This window comes from Puma concolor, chromosome C1 (assembly GCF_028749965.1).
Source record: "Puma concolor isolate L17-30 chromosome C1, mPumCon1.1.hap2, whole genome shotgun sequence".
Taxonomy (NCBI): domain Eukaryota; kingdom Metazoa; phylum Chordata; class Mammalia; order Carnivora; family Felidae; genus Puma; species Puma concolor.
The window spans coordinates 117706987-117727867 of record NC_141674.1 but is presented as its reverse complement, the minus strand read 5'-3'; the positions used below and the strand labels follow the sequence as shown (position 1 = coordinate 117727867).

Below are 20881 nucleotides of genomic sequence, written 5' to 3'. Positions count from 1 at the left end.
TTGTCTATCGCCCCCCTAGGAATGGGGTAACCTCGTCCATTCTCCTATTTAATGCAAGAGTTCATTTCTTTTATAATTTTCCTGGTGAAAGTATGAGGCCTATTTGAGTATTTCCAGTGATATGACAGGAAGCCTTTTTTCCCACTTCTGGACAGTTTTGGTTGTGAGTTCAAATTGGCTAAGGCCATCTAGCTAGGTACGCACTGACGGAGGGCACATTCTTTTAAAAAATAAAGAAACCACACAACTAAATAATTCCCTAAAGAGGAATTTGTTGACAAGAAAACATTTATGCCACTACTGGCCTTAATCTTGAAAATGATATTAATACTGAAAATTAATCCCTTCCACTGATCTGCAATCCTGACAATAAAAATTATGACCAGACCAATTAAAAATAAATGGTGAGCTGGAAAAATAAATTAAATTTTTAATAATTTGGGGATCCATGAAGATTAACACCCAGCCAATTCTTAGCTCTGCTGGATTATGCTAGCAGCCGCCACTGATCCTTTACTTAGACTAGTAGCACATATAATAATAAAATACTTAACTTGCATTTTACCTTTTGCTTATTACCTAAGGAATGTGCCACCCTAATAATGAAATAAAAGGTAAGGAGTATGAATCATGTATTATGGAAGAGCAGATTTCCCAATTAATGGTGAAGTATTACTTCTAGACAAAAGAAACAATTTACAGAGAATACAAGTTTTCCATAAAACCCTCCCCACTCCGCTGCCCCAAGAAAGAGAACTCTGATTTTACCATTAACACCAGACCCTGGTCATTTAAGACTAGCCATATGCTTAAGATACAGATGTTAACGTAGAAAAAGAAAAAAAAATAGTGGAGCTTCAGTGACACCTGGGGAAATTCAGACGTATTTTCACTCACTTCTGATCTCAATTGTCTGATCGTAACAGCCTGCCAAAATCATGACAACACAGACCAAACTTGGAGACGTGACATCATTCTTCATTCTACCTAAACATGGCACCAGGGGCATTTAGAGAGATTATAAGTAGGGCAATACAAATGGTAGGATACTGTAAGTATACAAAATACTTTGTGTCACCAAGAGAAAAATACAAATTTGGTATGCTCCAAATACTTAGATGACAACTTGAGAAACTCAAGAGGACTTCATTGGTCATGACAGAAGATTTGGGGAGACTCTTGATCATTCAAAATCTAAATTTAAAGGCACTTGTAATATTCTCCTACTAAAGAGGCAACCCTTGAAGGGAAGATGGCATGTACTTGCAGTATCTTCTTGTCATCCTGGTGTCGGCAACCCTGAAGACACAGCCCCTGATCCTTGTGCCCAGAGACCTCAAAGATGTGGCCTTCTTGGAGACAAATACAGCATGTACGTACGACCCTCACACGTCTGGGCACTGTCAAGTCTGGTCTCTACGGCCACTACTCAGTGTGAGGCCATGGAAGGCTCCAACACACACCGGGGGTGGGGGGGTGGGGGGGTCACTAAAGTCACCATGCAGAGACTTCCACAGGCTCTGGCCAGATGGAGAAGTCTACAGATGCTGGGACAAGGCATTTTTCTTATTTAAAGCCACTGACTCAGAGTCTGTAAGACCAATGCTTGCACGGTCCCAACAAAGTCTGAAAACAATGATCTAATTTCAGTTCTCGGGTTCTAAATACCTCTCTGGAGCAGGAGTCTGCTTCAAACGTGAGCCTGTAATTACAGCAACTATGCCTGGAATGACTGACTGCTGGTTTGGAAAACTACCCTAGGCCTTGTGTGGGACTACAAGGGATTTATTTAGATGACAAATACCATAAGGCACTCCTACCACTTACAAAATAGGTGATGAATTTCTAAATCGTTTCTACGTGAAACAGTACTAAATGTGGCTTTTAGCCTTAAAATCTTTAAGTTACTAGGGAGTGCTTAGAGCTGGAAGAATCTCCAAGAACATTCAGCACAAATTGGCCATTTTGCCATAGAAGTCAACTGCTTTGCCCAAGATTATACAGACTACTAGACCCCATGATCTCCTGATACCCATCCATTTTTTGGTGTTAAGCTTGGTCTAAAAACCTAGGAATGGGGTAGACAGACATTGGGGTGGTTTCCTCACTTTTGGGGAAATGGCATTACCTGGGAGACAGGCCCCCGTGGGAACAGTTGGTGGGTGAGGTCAGGGGGCTGGTCCTGCTGCTGGTGTGTCGGGAGGGAGTCCGGCCAATTGTATTGCTCGGAGAGCCCTGGGGTGAAAGCAGAATGAAGATAAATACTTGCACAATCGGGGTAACTTTTTTTTTTTTTTTTTTTTAAAGAATGATAAGGTCAATTTTAAGTGCAGATACACCCCAAACGGATAGCTGTCACGCAGGGGTTCCTCAAGTTGAACCGTCTGATGTCACCTGTGCCAGAGTCACACACACAATTGAGTCCTTCCATCTTTATAGCATGAAAAACATAAGTAATTCAGTGAACAAAGGGCTAAGTGACCAAGTAAAAATTTAATGGATTGAACAATCTCACTTAAGAAAAAGGGTATGCTTAAACACTAGGTTCGCTCATTCGTTGGGACTATTGCAGGGGCCAGACACACCCCCACCCTCCAGACACCCACAGTTTACTGAAAGAGAACAAGAAAGCTGGCCATTCTATCAGAGCAAGTCTAGACAAGGGACTCGCAGAGGTCACGGTCAGTACAGAGGCACCAGTCGTGACTGAGGCACTCACCACACTGGTGTTACTAGAGTTCTTGAGGTGGTTATGCAGGAGTTTGGTGGCACCATCCTGGAAGGTTTTTGGCAAGGCACCAAGTAACATGGTAAATTCGGGAGTGTTCAATTCAAACAGAGAGATCAGCACAATTTGTGCTGCCTGGAAAAAGAAGATGTGATTCATTATGTAACGGACAACAGCATATTCTGGTCAAAACATTCATTATAATGGTCTCACAAAACTTTCTTCATATGAGTCAAACAATAGTAAGAGGACAGCTTCGTCATAAAACACACACACAAAAGGCATTTGGAGAAAATAGGATCACCGGTTATAAACAGCCTGACTTCAATCTGGAAAATACGCCCCTGTTTCACCTTCACGCCCTGGCCTGGGATATCCACAGCATGTTCATATTCAATGACCTTCCCCATGCTGTCTAGCACGAGGGACAAAGCTGCTAAGTAAGTAAGGAAAACAACGAGAGGACATGGAAAGGCTGAAGATGGTTCACTCTACCAAGTCAGCACTGGACAGGGCTCCTGGTGCCCCTGGAGGGAACAAGTTTCTACAGGAGCTGCCAATGGGCTAACCTGAGCAACCACTTTTCCTCAAGCCCCACTTTGACTGAGAAAATCTAGAGAAAGAGTTTAAATACATCTGAAAAACCCCTGTTGCACCTGCCAAGTGAGAAAGGCCAGTCCTTGGGAAGCAAACCAGACTTAAATGGTACAAATTCGGTGTTTTGGCAAACGTTCTACTTTATTAACTGAGACAATGTACTGCAGTGAGCACTCTGGCAGCAAGGTGGGAAAGCAATGAGCTGAAGCAACAGTAGCCCTATGAGACTCGGATTTCTCCAGCAAGTCTTTCTATGGTTCTAAGTAGCAGCAGGCACAGTGAGCTTGAAAGACAATGCCTGAGGAATTAGTTCCAAGGGTTTTGATTTAGAACAACGGCCAAGAGAAGACTTTGGTATATAATAGCATCTCTTTCAAATTTCTGAGAGTCAAAAGAAAGAAAAATGCATCACATACTCTTCTGACTAAAAGGATACATTTATTTTTCCAAAGACTCAAAATTTCTAGGATTGTAGTAATTCTTCGGAATATTTTTACCCGTGACATAAGGTGTTACAAAAAACATATTTGCTGGGGCACCTGGGTGGCTCCGTCGGCTGAGCGTCCAACCTTGACTCAGACCGTGATCTCGCAGTTCGCGAGTTCGAGCCCCATGTCAGGTTCTGTGTTATCAGCACAAAGCCCGCTTTGGATCCTCTGTCCCCCTCTCTGTCCCTGCCCCGCTTGCTCTCTCTCTCTCGAAAATAAACAAACATTAAAAAATACATATCTGCTTGAGAAATGCTTTGGAAGTAAACACCACAAAATATTTCAATGCTTTCACAATGTTAAAATTAATCCTGGGCCCAGTTAAGACAAACCTACTATTTGTGTCCGAAGAAAGAAAAACAAAAAAATCCAAGGACCCAAATGTATTTAACCAGAAATAAAAATTAATTATGAATTTTAAAATATCAGAATGTCTTTTACAGAATCAAAAACCAGATTTTAGACCTATCAAAAGCATTTATTAAGCACAGACTGGGCAAAAGTATCTTACTTTCTTCCCTTGACCTCCAAATATAGTCATCAGTAGCCTTTCCATCCAAATTAAATCCCAAGGGGCCCGTGTGCTTTCATGACACAGACAAAACACACTATTACCGATTGTACTACACATTTTCATATTATTGAAACATACTTAATAGTTATCTGAAGGAATCTTTTTCACCACCAATGTAATATACATTAACTTGACCTTTATATTTGTATAAGATTAAATTCCAAAAATCATGCAAAGTAACCTGTGCATTGAAAAAAGACATTTTTGTTAGATGTTAGGAAAAAAACGCATGCAGAAAAAAATGCACTTCAAAGAGAAAGAAAGAAACAGACTTGAGTTTTAGCAGGGAGAGAAAAAAAGAAAATGTTGCCAATTTAGTAAGAAAGTTTAGGGACTTATTTTTTAACGAATGACAATGGCATTTCAAAATTATAAAATGTATCAGTATTTTTATGTGAAATGTGCCACTACCTTTACTTAAAAAAAACGTGTTTCTTCCCAGAATGACAGGATATCTAATATCACAAATTAACTTGAGGTTTTTCACGAAGCAAATTATAAAAATCAGCGGGATCTTTCAGGAACAAAGGAGCCGCAAGACGATAGGCCTAGAAATTGTGTTAACTAGTGGCCATGTGCTAGCAGTGACTTAGTCACGTGGGAAAGCCATTGCAGCAGACTTTACATTTTGGCCCACTACAGAAACTTCTCTTTCAATAACCCTAACGGTGAATTTTGATAAGAAATCCAAAAGAGAGATGGAGGAATTGTGAAAATATAACTCGTTGGACAGATGGTACGTGTGGTGATTTATACATATAAATGGATGTAACTTATTTTTACATTTTCCAAAATATGAAATGTAAATGATTTTATACATTTTTCAAAAGTCACCCTTGGGGATTTAAAGCTGTTTTCAAAGTAAAATCCTTTCTAATGAGGTCCAAGCTCCAGAAATGGGTAGAAAATATGATTTAAATCTGTTATTTTAAAAATATTTTATATCACAGTTTTAAAAGGAATGAGACTGTATGGTCCTAAAATATTTTATCTACAACCCTCTGTGTTAGTGAGAAGTCAGAATACTAGAATCCAAACAAGGAAGAAAACTGGGTTATATTTATCATTATCATCAATACATTCTCTTTAAAGGAGTAACTCCAAACATAGCGATAAGTTGAAGAGATTCATTTTAAAAAGCTTGGGGCACAGCTCGTGTTCAATAATGGATCAAAAAGTGGAGTGCACCACTGTTCTTGTTCCATCATTGAACTCTTGCCTTTCATAAGAGGCAGGGCCAGTGAGCAGCCCGACCAAAAACACAAGGTTGCTGCTGACTTCTCTTAACGGACAACTCTAGGGTCATTTATTTTAAAGACCAAATGGCAACTTAAAAGGAACTGACTCCCACTCACGCCCACTCAGCAGTAGAAACTGGTAGATGAGGGCAAAAGGTCCTTCAAATCTTACAGTCACTCTATGGAAAGAACTCCCGGGGCTATCAACTAACTGCCTTGAAGGCAGGAAAGAGTTCTTTGAGACAGGAGATCAATAAAGCTTTTGACAAATGCTTCAGCGCTGGTATTAACTGGGGAAAACTTAAACTTTGGGAGAAAGAGAAGGTTTCTAATTTATTAAACAATTATTGCTTCCCTCCAGATGGTCATTAAAATTGCTTTAGAAAATCGCCGAAGAAAGGTTACTTCAAAACCTCCAGACATTCCTTATTTAGTATCTTGCATATGGTAGGGGACTACACTCAACATAGCTTTTTGTTTTGGGCAGGTAGTTAATCATAAAACACATCAAAACACAAACCTTTACACACACACACACACACACACACATTCAACATAGTATTATATGAATTTTAGGTTTCTTCACAATCTTTTCAGTGTCTTGCCAAGGGTAATCAGTATTAATAATCTACAATGCAAACAGTGAAGTGTCTTTTTTCAAATTAGTACATAGTTTAAAATCTACCTGTTTACAATTTTCTTCCAAGTTTCCTTCTCCGGGCCCAGAGCAGGTGGAAGCTGACCTAGTGGGGAAATCCTCACCTACTCGACTACGCTGAAGCGGGGACTGACAAACAGGAAAGGCGGCAGGATTTAATGAGAGAAGAAGCAAGTGCTAAAACCAGGGTTATTTGTAAGCTGTGAAAGTATGTGGCTTCTTTTGCAACATCACCTGGACATATATGATCTAGCAGCTCTAAGAACAGGAAGACGGTAACTACTGGTTTCAAACCTCTACCATTTGCTAGGTGCTCCCTACCCAGCCTTGTTGCTGGCAGCAGTAGCGTTCCTGAGCAAAGAGATCAAAAAAGTCAACTCATTTCTGGAAAGAGCCAGTCACAGTTAAGCTGAGCCTCAAATCCTGTTTGATGGGAAAATCCTGAGCTTTGTGGCTAGGCCACACTGCCTACCTGTAAGTAGACATTAAAATTTTTCAGCTGGAAATTTCAACTTTTGAGGGCTATTTCTATTCTCTTCCTGATCCAGACAACAGCATCTTTATATACCTTCCAGGTTTCTTTGCCATGACTTCATTTACGGCATTTCGGGGGCTAAATCCGCTATCTCATCTGACAAAGCAGGCGCTCAATGGTAGAAAATCATGTATGCTACGCAAACCCACAGGGATTCTGAATCCTGAAATGTAAACATAGCATTAAAAGTTCTACTGCATTTACATTCCCTTTGGTTGACTGGGGGAAAAAAAAATCTTCCTAATGCTGGAAAAAACCTGAGGTCTCCATGTGCTTCACAAATAACAGAGCAAAACCAAAACAAGCCTCCCACGGGGCTGCAGAGGCTGCAATAGCAAATGAAGGAGTCTCTACCTATGTTTTCTATACTGCATTTAGGACCCCCAATGAAGCCTGAGGCAGGGGTGATTATTCCCATTTTACGGAGAACAAACAAGAATTCTGAGGTTCAGCTGCCAGCTCGCACAACCACCAAGTGGCAGGGGCAGAAGTCAAAGGACGGTCAAACTCTAGAATCCACTTCCTCCTGTTAATACATTATATGAACACAAAACACAGTTCCTTCAGAAAGGTACAGTTTGGCCAACAGGACAGTCAGCGCTCCCGCACCTAAAACAAGAACAAGGTTACTCTGGGAACAGATTGGGCCAGTGAGGGTCTGGGTGGGGCTTTTCCTGCTGGCCCCCATCAGTCTTGGCCTGGTAAGCCCACTCCACTGCTGACTGGCTTGTGTTCTGGTTTTGGCCGTGCTTCTTCCTTCCTCTTCAAAACATCTTAAATATTTAAACACCTCTCTCTCTCCAACAACAAACACCCAAAACACAGATAAAAAGGGAAACAAAGTAAATGTCAAAATATTAAAAATGCTGAAGTCAACAAATTAAGAGTTCTATTAGAGTTAAGTTGTTTTCTCAAATAGGACCTTATAGGATGAATTATACTGTCTGCAAACTCCCCAAGTATTGTTTGCAGAAAATTAATTTTCTCTAGAGTAGGGCCAATATGAGGGTTTACTGCACAAATTTCAGACTGAAGGGTTCTTCTAACATTTAGAATATAATCTTGCCCTACTCTTCAGAAATTAAAGCAGGACACCAATAGGAAAACTTGGTTCATGATCACATAGTGCTTTTTTAAATCACCAAGGTTTTCCTAGCACCTGATAGAAACTTTTAGTAACTGCAAATGAAAGATGGTGCAAAAACATTAAGTTTATTTAAAAGAGACAGGGTGCTTTAATTTACCCAGATAAAAATAGTTCCTGTTTTACTTTTTTACAGCCTTAAAATGATAATGACAAGTTCAGATCTTAGAGCAGAGTGATATATATCACATCCCAATTTTTAAGTATTTTAATTTATTTAGGTGCTCGGTTCATTTAGATAAGCTTTCAAATATGGTCCAAATTCTTGTGCAAGGCAGTTTGTATTACTTACAATAGCATCTGTATTTACATAATGTCCATTGGATGGCACATCAGAAAAGAGCATTTAAATAAAAGTGATGCCGTCTCCATGAAGGATTAATCTGCAGTGCCCTAATGTACAGTCTGTGGGTAAGTAGTTATGGGGCAAAAGAACACATATCCAAATACCGTGCTTTAATGCACCTATTTTAATCAAACAACAAGGCTGGATGTGTATAAAGCCAAGCAATCTTGAGTCACAGACATTTAAAAAAAACCTTTTTTTCACATTTATTTATTTTTGAGAGAGAGAGAGAGAGAGAGGAAGAGACAGAGTGTGAGCAGGGGAGGGGCAGAGAGAGACGGAGACACAGAATCCGAAGCAGGCTCCAGGCTCTAAGCTGTCAGTACACAGCCCGGCGCGGGCCTCAAACCCACGAACCTGCAAGATCATGACCTGAGCTAAAATCAAGAGTAGGACGCTTCACCGACTGAGCCACCCAGGCGCCCCTCCAACCACTGACATTTTTAATGATTAAAAAAAAAAAAAAAATCTAGAAGCACCTGGGTGGCTCAGTGGGTAAAGTGTCCGACTCTTGATTTCAGCTCAGGTCAGGATCTCACCGTTCATGCAAACTGAGCCCTGCATTGGGCTCTGCAACGATAGTGCAGAGGATTCTCTCTCTCCCTCTCTGTGTCCCTTCCACCACTCGCGCACTCTCTCTCCCTCAAAATAAATAAACTTAAAAAAAAACAAAACCCTAGAGGGTACCCAGGATGCAGAGATGCATCTTGACCCTCACCACAATTTAAATAGTTAGATTAATGGGGCGCCTGGGTGGCGCAGTCGGTTAAGCGTCCGACTTCAGCCAGGTCACGATCTCGCGGTCCGTGAGTTCGAGCCCCGCGTCAGGCTCTGGGCTGATGGCTCAGAGCCTGGAGCCTGTTTCCGATTCTGAGTCTCCCTCTCTCTCTCTGCCCCTCTCCCGTTCATGCTCTGTCTCTCTCTGTCCCCAAAATAAATAAACGTTGAAAAAAAAAAAACTTAAAAAAAAAAAATAGTTAGATTAAAAAGCTCCCTATTTAAGTAAGAGTTAGTGAATTAACAAATAACTGTGGAAGATTCCTGCCAACTCACTGAAAGTGAGATAAAGCCTTGGTAGGCAAAACACTTAAGACGTCCCTGAGACTCCCATCTCCCACATACAATCCCTGTACGATCCTCTCCCCTAGAGTGAGACTTGTGAATGATGGAACATCATTCCCCTAATTGTTATGGCAGAAGGGACTCTGCAGGTGTAATGAAAAGTCCCTCCCCAGTCAGTTGACTTTCAGGTCATCAAAGGGGAGATTATCCTGGATGGGTGTGACCTAAACCCTTAAGCCAGGTTGGAGGTGCTGGCTTCATTTTAATTTCTCCTCCACTTTGGAAGAATAGTGTTGCTGAACAGAGAATATTTGCTTGGCAGGTTTTTTCTGTCAGCACGCTGAATGCCATCCCATTGCCTCTGTCCTCCACGGTTTCTGAGGCGAAACCAGCTGTGTGTCTTACAGAGGGTCTCTGGGGGATGCCAGGCTACCTCCCTCTTGCTGCTTCCAGGATTCTCTACTTGTCTCTGTCTCTCAATTGTTTGATTATGATGTGTCTATCTGGGGATCTTTTCTTATCCTACTGGGAGTTTATGGAGCTTCTTAGATGGGTAGACTAAGGTTTTTCATCATATTTGGGAAGTTTGGGGAAATTTTTTCCCCAAATATTCTCTTGCTGGCTTTGAAGAAACAAATTACCAAGCTGGGGAGAGGGAGGTGTGGCAGGGCTGGCAGGTGGCCCATGAGCTGAGAATGTCCCCTACTGACAGCCAGAAAACAGGCCCCTCGGCCCTCCTGTAAGGAATGGAATTCGGCCAAGAACCAGTGATTAAGAAAAGACTAGGCCTCAGATGAGACCAAAGACCCAGACGACACCGTGATTTCAGTCTGTTAAGACCCTAAGCAGAGGACCCAAAGACCATGTGCCAGATTCCTGAATCAAAGAATTACAACACAGGGGCGCCTGGGTGGCTCAGTTGGTTAAGTGTCCGACTTCATCTCAGGTCATGATCTCACAGTCTGTGAGTTCGAGCCCCACGTCAGGCTCTGTGCTGACAGCTCAGAGCCTGGAGCCTGCTTCGGATTCTGTGTCTCCCTCTCTCTCTGCTCCTTCCCTGCTCATGCTCTGTCTCTCTCGTCTCAAAAATAAATAAAAACATTAAAAAAGAAAAAAAAGAATTACAACATAATAGTGTGTAGTTTCAAGCTACTTAGTTTGTGGTGTTTCAGTATACAACAGAAAACGAACACAGAAGTCAAAACAGGGGGCCTCCGACATTATGGTTTCGAAATGCTACTTAAAATGAGATCACCTCTTTCTGGACATTTATCATTCATTAATTCATTCAAACTATTTATGAAATGTTTACTTTGCTCACACAGGTATTGTGCTAGGTGCAGAGATACAGGGCGAGAGAAAATAGGGAGGGTGAGAAGTCCCTGGGGAATAGCAAGTCTAGCCCCAGGCCTGAAGATACTGCAGATGAAGGCTCAGACCAAGGGAATCGATCGCAACCAGGTCAACACTGTACCAGCAGCTTGTATGTCTTGAGGTGCAACTCCAGGGTAATGGTCTAAAACACCAGGTCGCAAACTTGTGCGTTAAAAAACAGCCAATGGTGGAGGGAATCCCAATGAGACCCAAAACAATGTCCATACTTTACACTATACCAATTAGGTCAAATTACCTGGGGTAGAGCCCAGGAATGGAGGCAGATTTTAACCGTAGCCAGGACTGAGAACTACTGATGTAATAAAAAAGCTTTCCAAATTTCCTGAAGATCAGGATTACTGGCCCAGAACCTGGATCTGAACTCAGTCTGAAGGCGAGGTGCTGAGCAGTCCTCGACTCGGGGAAGGGGAAGAAGTGAGGGCAGGCAACAGGAGTGGAACACCAATGGAGACCAGGCTTTGTGAAGTAGCACCGCGTGACCCAAAATGACTGACATTAAGTGTTGAAGATCAAACAGTAAACAATCCACATGATTTCTGGCAATAAGTTTAATATACTAACCATAACTGACTCAAGCCTTGGGAGCCTAAGGCTAAATAACTGAAGGAAGAAAGTTCCTATGACATCCTCCTTAGAAAAGTTAGGAAAATAAATTGTAGTTCAAGTTTTTAATGCGCACGTCCAGAGAAAGTGATACGTAAGTCTACAATGTTTCAGTCCTACAGGAAGGAATACTTAAGTAACATTCAATTACAAAAGGCACACACATATACACACACACACACATTTACATGTTATGACTAAAGACAGAAAGCTACCCTTAAGGCTTTTGTATTTTGGCCACTGTTGTGATTTTAAAAACTACAACAGAAATATCTGTTTGTGACTTACACACCAAGCAAATCATTCAACCACCTCCTATTGTACCTCCCTAATCCCAAACTGGTTTAATGGCTAAATCAGAGGTTGCCAGTGAAATGCCTCTTTGATAACAATTTTGAATGAGTGCTTTAATAGGATTTGCCCTTGTTCCTTGTCCTTGGACAACTTAGTTTATGACTATACAATGGACACAGGACTTATATGATCCGTAACCCTTCTAAAGAAACCTTTCACAGAATTCTTCTGTTCTTGTCTTTGAACTTCAATGGAAGAGGAGCTAAGTGTTTATTGGCATTTGGAAATTTACCACTCCTGCTAACTATTGCTTGGATTTCTCCTTTCCTTTTTTCCTGCTGGACCCAAGTGGTCCACATTATCAACTCTGCTTAAGGCCAAACAACTCCACTGGTAGGGCCAAGGATGGAAGGAGTGTGGTACAGAAGAAAAAATGCAAGGCTCGTGATTTTACACAAATAACCAAAATCACGTACCTCCAGTCTGGAAGCAGAACTGAGAAAGCTGGCTTTTAAGAGTACTTCATAAAGGCTAGTTTATACATAAAGTAAAAAGAATAATGGCCACGTGTCAAACTCAAGCAGTAGGAAGCTCAAGCACAGAACGACATTGACAGGCAGAGAGTAAGAGAGACAAACACAGTAATTTACGCTTGCGGTGTGCTTACAACTCGTCAGGAACTGACAAAGTGTTTCACATGTAATAATTAATCTTTGTAATGGTCCTGATGCAGCGTACTATCTTGAAAGAGAAATAATAGTACTCTGTGCTCTTTCCTATGTTATCTGCTCCTCAATGTGTCATTTCTGAAAAAAGTAGCCAATATTCTTCAGCTGATAAACTAACAAAACAACACCTTGATATCAGGGTGCATCCAAAATCTGAATTCTATCTCCCCATGTCACTCCCCAAGTCAGAGTGTGTTCCAAGTATGGTATGTAATCTGAAATTGTTTGCTCTTTTTAAATTCAGAAATTCATTTCTTAGCAGATTTTCAGCCACCTTTTGCTATGAGGCACCTTGTGGCCAGGCAGCCTTAGATTTTCAATTCTGTCCTCAAAGTCCATGTCACAAAACTGATATGTGGAAAACCGACGGCCTGAAGAGACACTAAACCATGAGTGATTTCTCACTTAAAAAGAATAAAATAGATGCCTAAGAAAACCACAAACCAATCATACACGATTTCCGATTTTCATTTTGATGCTGGAAGACTGGGACTAGGTGGAACTGGAGAAAGAAGATAAGGGGCAACAGCAAAGTCTTGGTTTCACAGAAAAGGAGTAATAAAGGATCCCATGTAGGTGTGTGGGATGGTGTGCAAGTTCCCAAGTACATTTCTTTTCCTAACACATGCCTGAGAATGGTGTGTTTAAAGCTGCACTTGAGCTCTCGCGGACATACCTTTCTCACGTCTGAACTCTTTGGTTCTGTCGTCCAGGTTATAATTCTAGAAACTGCAAGCCTCGTCTCACTAGAGTTTACAAAATCCGTTGGATCCATCTGCCTAGCGAGGGACTCGATGTACTTCAGGATTGCAACTTTGACCTGAAAGATCCAACAATTATACTCATTAGGTACACTTATGAATCTCTGAATAGAATTCTGATCAGAGAAAAGTAAATACAATTGAGGGGACCCCTCTTTTCTCCTGGATCTGTGTTTTCACATAGAGCCACGTCCATCAGGGACAAAAGCATGAAATGGCTGACAGGTTAAGTTTGGGAACAGGAAGACTGGCATACAGATCAACCTTCTTCAGTTTTAGATCACTGTGCCTGTGGAGAAGGCCTGCTCTGCCTCCTCACATACACAGCAAGACACCTGCAGGGCATGAGCCCCCATGGGCAGGCCACAGGATTACGGACTCTGCTGCTTGACCAGGAAGCACTTAGTATTGTTTTTTGGGCATCCTAGGCCACGTCTTGCAAGGTAGCATTTTTAGCAATCACGCTGATATTCTACCTTAACTTCTCCACTGATGCCTCAATTGGTTTTGACCTTAGGAGAAGAGGGCGGTTATTGATTGCAGCTATCCTAAAACCCCAACAAAAGCTAATGAATAAAGAAGAGATGATGTACACGACCTAACTGAAATTAATAATACCCTCCCTCAAATTCAGTCTTATAGTTATGATTTTCCAAAATACGTGACAACTAATTTTCATGTGTTAGAACATTAATATGGAAAACATTTCAGTAAGATACCTTATATCAACACACCAGAATTTTCTAGTTTAAATACGGTGGAAAATAGCAAAAATACTCAAATGTTGGTGAGGATGTGGAACTACTAGGCCTGCCATTATATTGCTGGTAGGAATATAATACGGTACAACCATTTGAACAGTTTAAAATAACATTAAACACGACCCACCCAACGAACCAGTGACTCTTCTCCTAGGTACTTAAACAAGAAAAATGGAAACAGGGCCTCAAACAGTTGTGTAAGAATGCTCACAGCAGACTTATTCAGAACAGCCAAATACGAGTCATGTACAAAAAAGGACATTTTAAGCAAATTTGACTTGTAGAGGTTGAATTGTAATGACAAATAGTCACCAACCTTGAGGTTAGGAGTTTGAGTTTGATCCACAATAAATCTCATCAAAATGTTAAACTGTTGGTCAAATGGAAAGGAGTCCCTAGGTTTAAGAGAAGAAAGAAAGTGCTCATTTTAAGGAAAGATACATTACAAAAAATAATGCAAAACCATCTCAGAAACAGAAATATACCACTAGAGATAAGTCTGATGGACACGGAAGCAAGCCTCTACACAGGTAATTGTACTTTCCATTTTATATAAATACTAGAGTAATAGACATTACATATAAAATTAAGAAGATGGAAAATCTTTTTTTTTACTTATTATTTTTAAAAAATGTTTTATTTATTTTTGGGGGGGGGCAGAGAGAGAGTGGGGCAGAGAATCTAAAGCAGGCTCTGTGCTGATAGCACAAAGCCCGATGCGGGGCTCAACTCATGAAGTGCAAGATCATGACCTGAACCGAAGTCGGACGCTCAACCAACTCAGCCACCCAGGTGCCCCAGAAAATGGGAAATCTTGCTATAAGTCCCAAAACACACACGACACTTAGAGTTATGTATGCTATTTTAGAAATGAAGACCAAATGATAAAAGAGATTCCTACCTGCCTTCTAGAATGTGCTCATCTTCTTTCCAGGTACCTTTCTGAAATTGCTTCATGAGAAAAACTTCCAATTCCGAAATCTTAATTTACATCCTGACGAGGCTGCCTACAGCTGCCCTTGCTTAAGCTAACCATGCTGTCCTCCTTGGTCCTACTGGGCAACTGCTTCTGGTCTCTATTTTGTAGGGTGACCACAAAGAATATGGGAGACCCAGCAAGGGAATCCCCCATCCAGCTACAACACATATGCAGAAACCAGGGCCCTCCGCTTCTCACCTGTTCCTGATCTCATTTCTTGCAGCCATTTCACATCTTTGATACATCTGAGTAACCCCGAGGACTCTTGGCTAGCCAAAGTCCATGCTCCTTCCCTTAAAATGCTGCAATTACCAGCATTAGTTTAAAAGTGCATAATCGTGTCCATGTAGGAAGACGTAGACGTATTTTCCACACTAATAGGAAAGATGGTGCAATGCAAACATCTATTACAACTGAGGCTGAGTGACGGCATTGTTTCCTTTGGCCTCTCTAAGGGACTCTTCCCAATCTACAGAAGTATAGTAACAAGAACGGGGAAGCAGGTTCAGATCTGTGAAGTCACAACAGGATGAATTTGAAATTTTACTTTTTTTTTTTTAATGTTTATTTTTATTTTTGAGACAGAGACAGAGCATGAACAGGGAAGGGGCAGAGAGAGAGGGAGACACAGAATCGGAAGCAGGCTCCAGGCTCTGAGCCATCAGCCCAGAGCCCGACGCAGGGCTCGAGCTCACGGACCGCGAGATCGTGACCTGAGCTGAAGTCGGACGCTTAACCGACTGAGCCACCCAGGAGCCCCTGAATTTGAAATTTTAATGACATAATGTAAAGAAAATGCAAAGCACAGAGCACATCCTGGGTACTAATATTACTACTGTTATAATTACTAATAAAAAGTAAACGTGACCCAATAGCACATGTATTTGTACCCAGGAAGCCAGGAGGACCACTTCTGCAAGCAAAGTACGCTTTAGCATACATGACTTAAGTGACTCACACCAGCTATAAATTAGAGAAACGAGCTTGACAAACCACACACAAAACTTCTGTCTCCTTCTGCAGCAAGGGGAGAACGGAGAATCCATTTCAGTATAAGCTGGCGTGTTTAACCTGGTAATGTGTCTGTGGCCAGGCACAGCCAAAGGAAAGGAAGTAGGCAGACTCGCAATCAGACCTGTTATCTTAGGAACCCCCCTCAGCCATTACAAAGGCCCTCCTCTCCCCTCCCCGCCAATACTCACTGATGGGTCCTAAATATGCATAAATAGCTAGGCATCTCAGCTGCTGAGAAAACTGAATAATGAACGTGCTCTAGAGATTTGGGTCGAATCTACCCAGGAGAGGATTCTTAAAGGAAAGGGGCATCCAGGAAAATAACCAGAGGGTTTTCCTTAATCACCAAAGTTTAGGAGTAAAATCTTAATATTCCTGCCATCCCTAAAGATCTGAAAGTTTTTGCCCTTCACAAATTCACCTATATGAAGGAAGAGACCTTTAGGCCAAGTCTGATACACAAATGTTTTATCTGGCTTTCAGAGTGTCATTTAAAAATAAAGCTCAGGGGCGCCTGGGTGGCGCAGTCGGTTAAGCATCCGACTTCAGCCAGGTCACGATCTCGCGATCCGTGAGTTCGAGCCCCGCGTCAGGCTCTGGGCTGATGGCTCAGAGCCTGGAGCCTGTTTCCGATTCTGTGTCTCCCTCTCTCTCTGCCCCTCCCCCATTCATGCTCTGTCTCTCTCTGTCCCAAAAAAAAAATAAATAAAAAAACGTTGAAAAAAAATAAAAATAAAGCTCAAATGTGTTGCCTTATTCCACATTTCTGACCTTTCTTGGGAAGTCTGGGACCACTGGGCCCACATGCCAACATGGCCACCTCTCTCTACGGAAGTTCCCTAGCCCACAGCATCACTGTCCCTCCTGTCTACTTCACTCAGTTACTATCAGCTGGACCCGCCTCGCCCTTCTAGTCAATCCCTGGCTGAACCTTTACAAATCCAGTAATACACCGGCACGCAGGAATGTTCCTTAATTCCACTAAACTCGCTCATCCAAAGGAGGGACGGCATTTGAAAAGCTTATTGTAAATATAGTATATTATACTGAGCTCACTGAATACCAAGGGAGAGCTCTTTGGATAATAAAATTCTATAGCAGCACAAATTATACAGATCTACAGGGTCAGGAACCAAAAGAAAACAGTTGGCATCAGAGCACAGAGGAACAAATGCATGTTTCGCAGTCACAAACAACTAACAGACACATACATGGGGGATGATGGCAGGGTGACGTGTGCTACTGTTAGTGGAGGGAGCCAGAGAGGAAAGAAAAAGCGCAAATACTATCCACATTCTCCTTCAGGAGAGAAAGCCGCACATCCACAGACCAGTCTGCAGTAAGGGGAACACACAGCTGTGTAATAACCAGCAGTCCTGGATTCCAGTTCCCAGATGGCCACTAACACGCACTGTGACCCGGGCAAGTCAAGTAAAGTCTGTTTCCTCATTAATAAAATGAAGGTGGGTCCTTCTGTTTTGGACATTCTATGATATATAGTAATATTCCAGTGTGTAGTAACTGAGTCATATAAAAGTTACTCTACTGAGGATAGTTGATCTGGAGTCATTGGCTTATTCTTTTAAAAATTCACTGATCTGACCTATAACCCTCTATGTTCCACCAAATAGCAACTGAGTCATTACAGCGAGGTGTCTTCTGAGGCTATTTAATTTCTAATACTCGTATGTTGCGAACCTACAACTGCAGACGCAGTAGATAAGAGATTTCTGAAAAATGACAGCACACAGTCAGTTTTTCACATGTCTCTGAATCTCCACAGCTCTTCTTTCTTTCCTTGTAACAGGTCACAACTGCTATGCGTTATCAACCTCTGAGCCAGTGAATGCTAACAGAGATTGTACCTGGGCGAGTGGGAGCCCTACATCATATGTGGTTAGCAAGATTTCTAGTGTGACTTGTAAGAAGATGGAAGTATTAAAAATACTGAGGTCTTGAACTATTGGGACCTCATCCAGATAAAAAGTTTCTGCACAGTGAAGGAAACAATCAGCCAAATTAAAAGGCAACCAATGGAATGGGAAAAGATATTTGCAAACGACATCAGATAAAGGGTTAGTATCCAAAATCTATAAAGAAATTATCCAACTCAACACCCAAAACACAAATAATCCAGTGAAGAAATGGGCAAAAGACATGAAGAGACACTTCTCCAAAGAAGACATCCGGATGGCCAACCGACACATTAAAAAATGCTCAACATCACTCACCATCAGGGAAATACACATCAAAACCACAATGAGATATCCCCTCACACCTGTCAGAATGGCTAACATTAACAACTCAGGCAACAATAAAAGTTGGCGAGGATGCAGAGAAAGAGGATCTCTTTTGCAGTGTTGGTGGGAATGCAAGCTGGTGCAGCCACTCTGGAAAACAGTATAGAGGTTCCTCAAAATTAAAAATAGAACTACCCTACGACCCAGCAATTGCACTACTAGGCATTTATCCAAGGGATACATGTGTGCTGTTTAGAAGGGACGCATGCACCCCCATGTTTATAGCAGCACTATCAACAATAGCCAAAGTATGGAAAGAGCCCAAATGTCCATCGGTGGATGAATGGATAAAGAAGATGTGGTATATACATACAATGGAGTATTACTCGGCAATCAAAAAGAATGAAATCTTGCCATCTGCAACTACGTGGATGGAACTGGATGGTGTTATGCTAAGTGAAATAAGTTAGAGAAAGACAAATATCCTATGACTTCACTCATATGAAGAATTTAAGATACAAAACAGATGAACATAAGGGAATGGAAGCAAAAAGAATATAAAAACAGGGAGGGAGCGAAACATAAGAGACTCTTAAATACAGAGAATAAACTGAGGGTTGCTGGAGGGGCTGTGGGTGGGGGGATGGGCTAAATGGGTAAGGGGTTAAGGAAGACACTTGCTGGGGATGAGCACTGGGTGTTACACACAGGGGATGAATCACTGGAATCTACTCCTGAAAACATTATTGCACTGTATGCTAGCTAACTTGGATGTAAATTAAAAATAAATAAATAAAAATACCGAGGTCTTAGGGTGCCTGGGTGGCTCAGTGGGTTGAACGTCGGCTCAGGTCACAATCTCACGGTTTGTGAGACTGAGCCCTGCGTAGGGCTCTGCGCTAACAGTGTAGAGGATGCTTGGGATTCCCTGTCTCCCTCGCTCTCTGCCCCTCCCCCACTCACATATGTGTGCATACATACATGCGTGCTCTCTCTCAAAATAATCATTTTTTAAAAATACTGAGGTATTCAGAAGGATGTACATAAATACTCTAAAATGTCTTTTAAAGATAAGAGGATCAATTTGCAAGGTTTTATACTTGTTTTTACATTTGTCTTGAGCATTCACAAAAATAACGCCAACTTTTCATCTCATGGAAAGCAGGGACATTTCAACAAATCTGTTAACAAGAGAATGTGGAAATGGTGTAAGAGAGGACTTATTCAAGCAGCTGACAAAAACAAAAGAGAATGCCAGAAAAACACTAGAAGAGTCTTGTAACATCAACATTGTCTAGCCCACGTGAACAGATACATTCCCAAACGTGACATCAACAAATGTCAAACAAGTGTCAAGCAAATCCATGAAAAGGTACCCAACATCACCATGAGGGAAATGCAAATCAAAACCACAGTGAGCTATCACCTCACACCTCCTAGTTATTATAAATGTTGAGGATGTGCAGAAAAGGAAACCCTTGTGCACTGTAGGCAGGAATGTAAATTGGTGCTGCCACTATGAAAAACAGTATAGATGTTCCTCAAAAAATTAAAAATAAAGGGGCGCCTGGGTGGCTCAGTCAGTTAAGTATCCAACTCTTGATTTTGGCTCAGGTCATGATTTCACAGTTCATGACATCAAGCCCCACGTCGGGTTATGCATGGCAGTGCAGAGCCTGCTTGGGGTTCTTTCTCTCCTTCTCTCTCTCTCTCCTTCTGTGCCAAGCCCCCCACCCCTCCAATAAAGAAACTTGAAGACATAAATTAATTAAAAATTGAAAATAGAAACATCATATAATCCAGTAATTCGACTTCTGGGTATGAATACAAAGGGGATGAAACCACTATCTTGAAGAGACCTCTGACCTCATGTTCACTGTAGCATTATTTACAATAGTCAAGATACAAAACAACCTAAGTGTCTGTCAACAGATGAACGAAAGGACAAAGAAAAATAATGGCATATTATTCAGTCATAAAAAAGAAGAAAATGCTGCCGTTTGGGACAACATGGATGGACGTTGAGGGCATTATGCTAAGTGAAATAAGCCAGACAGAGAAAGATAAATGTTGCGTGATCTGACTTATACGTGGAATCAAACAAACAAACAATAAGAAACAAATAAAAAACAAAACAAAAAAACCCTAAATCCATAAAAACAGAGTAGAATGGTGGTTGTCAGGGGATGCGGGGGTGGGAAGCATGGGGAGATGCTGGTCAAAGGGAACAAGCATACGTAACACGCAGCAGCTCTGGGGATCTGAAGTACAGATGGTGATTACCAGCTAACAGGACTGGATTATACACTTGACAGTGGCTAAAAGAATAAGCTCTTACATGTTCTTACCACGAGCACAACAAAAGAATGGTAATTATGTGAGGTGAAGAATGTGTCAACTAACACCGTGGTAATCATTTAGCAATGCACACGTGTATTAAACCATCATGTTATACACTTCAAATTTATAGAACGTTTTAGAATGTCAGTTACAACTCAAAAGCTGGGGAAAAAAGTGGTCTGTTCCTTAAAAACTTACCTTGTGACATCTAGAGCCTTTTGAACTTTTGCTTGCACAGATCCAAGTAAATCTGCCCCCATTTTCTTAAGTAATTGTGTGAGAAGAACAAAAAGCCAGTCTTGTAAGTCGTCCTTATGAATTATTATAAAATCCACCAGAGTCTCCAAAAACATACTGAAAACCTAGACGGAAACATTTCATATATGTAATTCAGAA

General features: G+C 41.4%; 1 protein-coding gene across 35 annotated transcripts in view; it reads right to left on the bottom strand.

Annotated features, from left to right (window-relative positions):
- Window positions 1-20881, bottom strand: part of CLASP1 (cytoplasmic linker associated protein 1) — a 275809-nt gene that overhangs the window by 41549 nt on the left and 213379 nt on the right. For all 35 annotated transcript variants that reach the window (XM_086718350.1, XM_086718353.1, XM_086718377.1 and 32 more), the window contains 5 exons: window positions 20684-20847; window positions 14229-14307; window positions 13067-13210; window positions 2720-2863; window positions 2129-2235 (listed from right to left, as the gene is read on the bottom strand). In XM_086718350.1, coding sequence (XP_086574476.1) covers window positions 2129-2235; window positions 2720-2863; window positions 13067-13210; window positions 14229-14307; window positions 20684-20847 — 638 coding nt within the window. The remainder of the gene's footprint in view (window positions 1-2128; window positions 2236-2719; window positions 2864-13066; window positions 13211-14228; window positions 14308-20683; window positions 20848-20881) is intronic.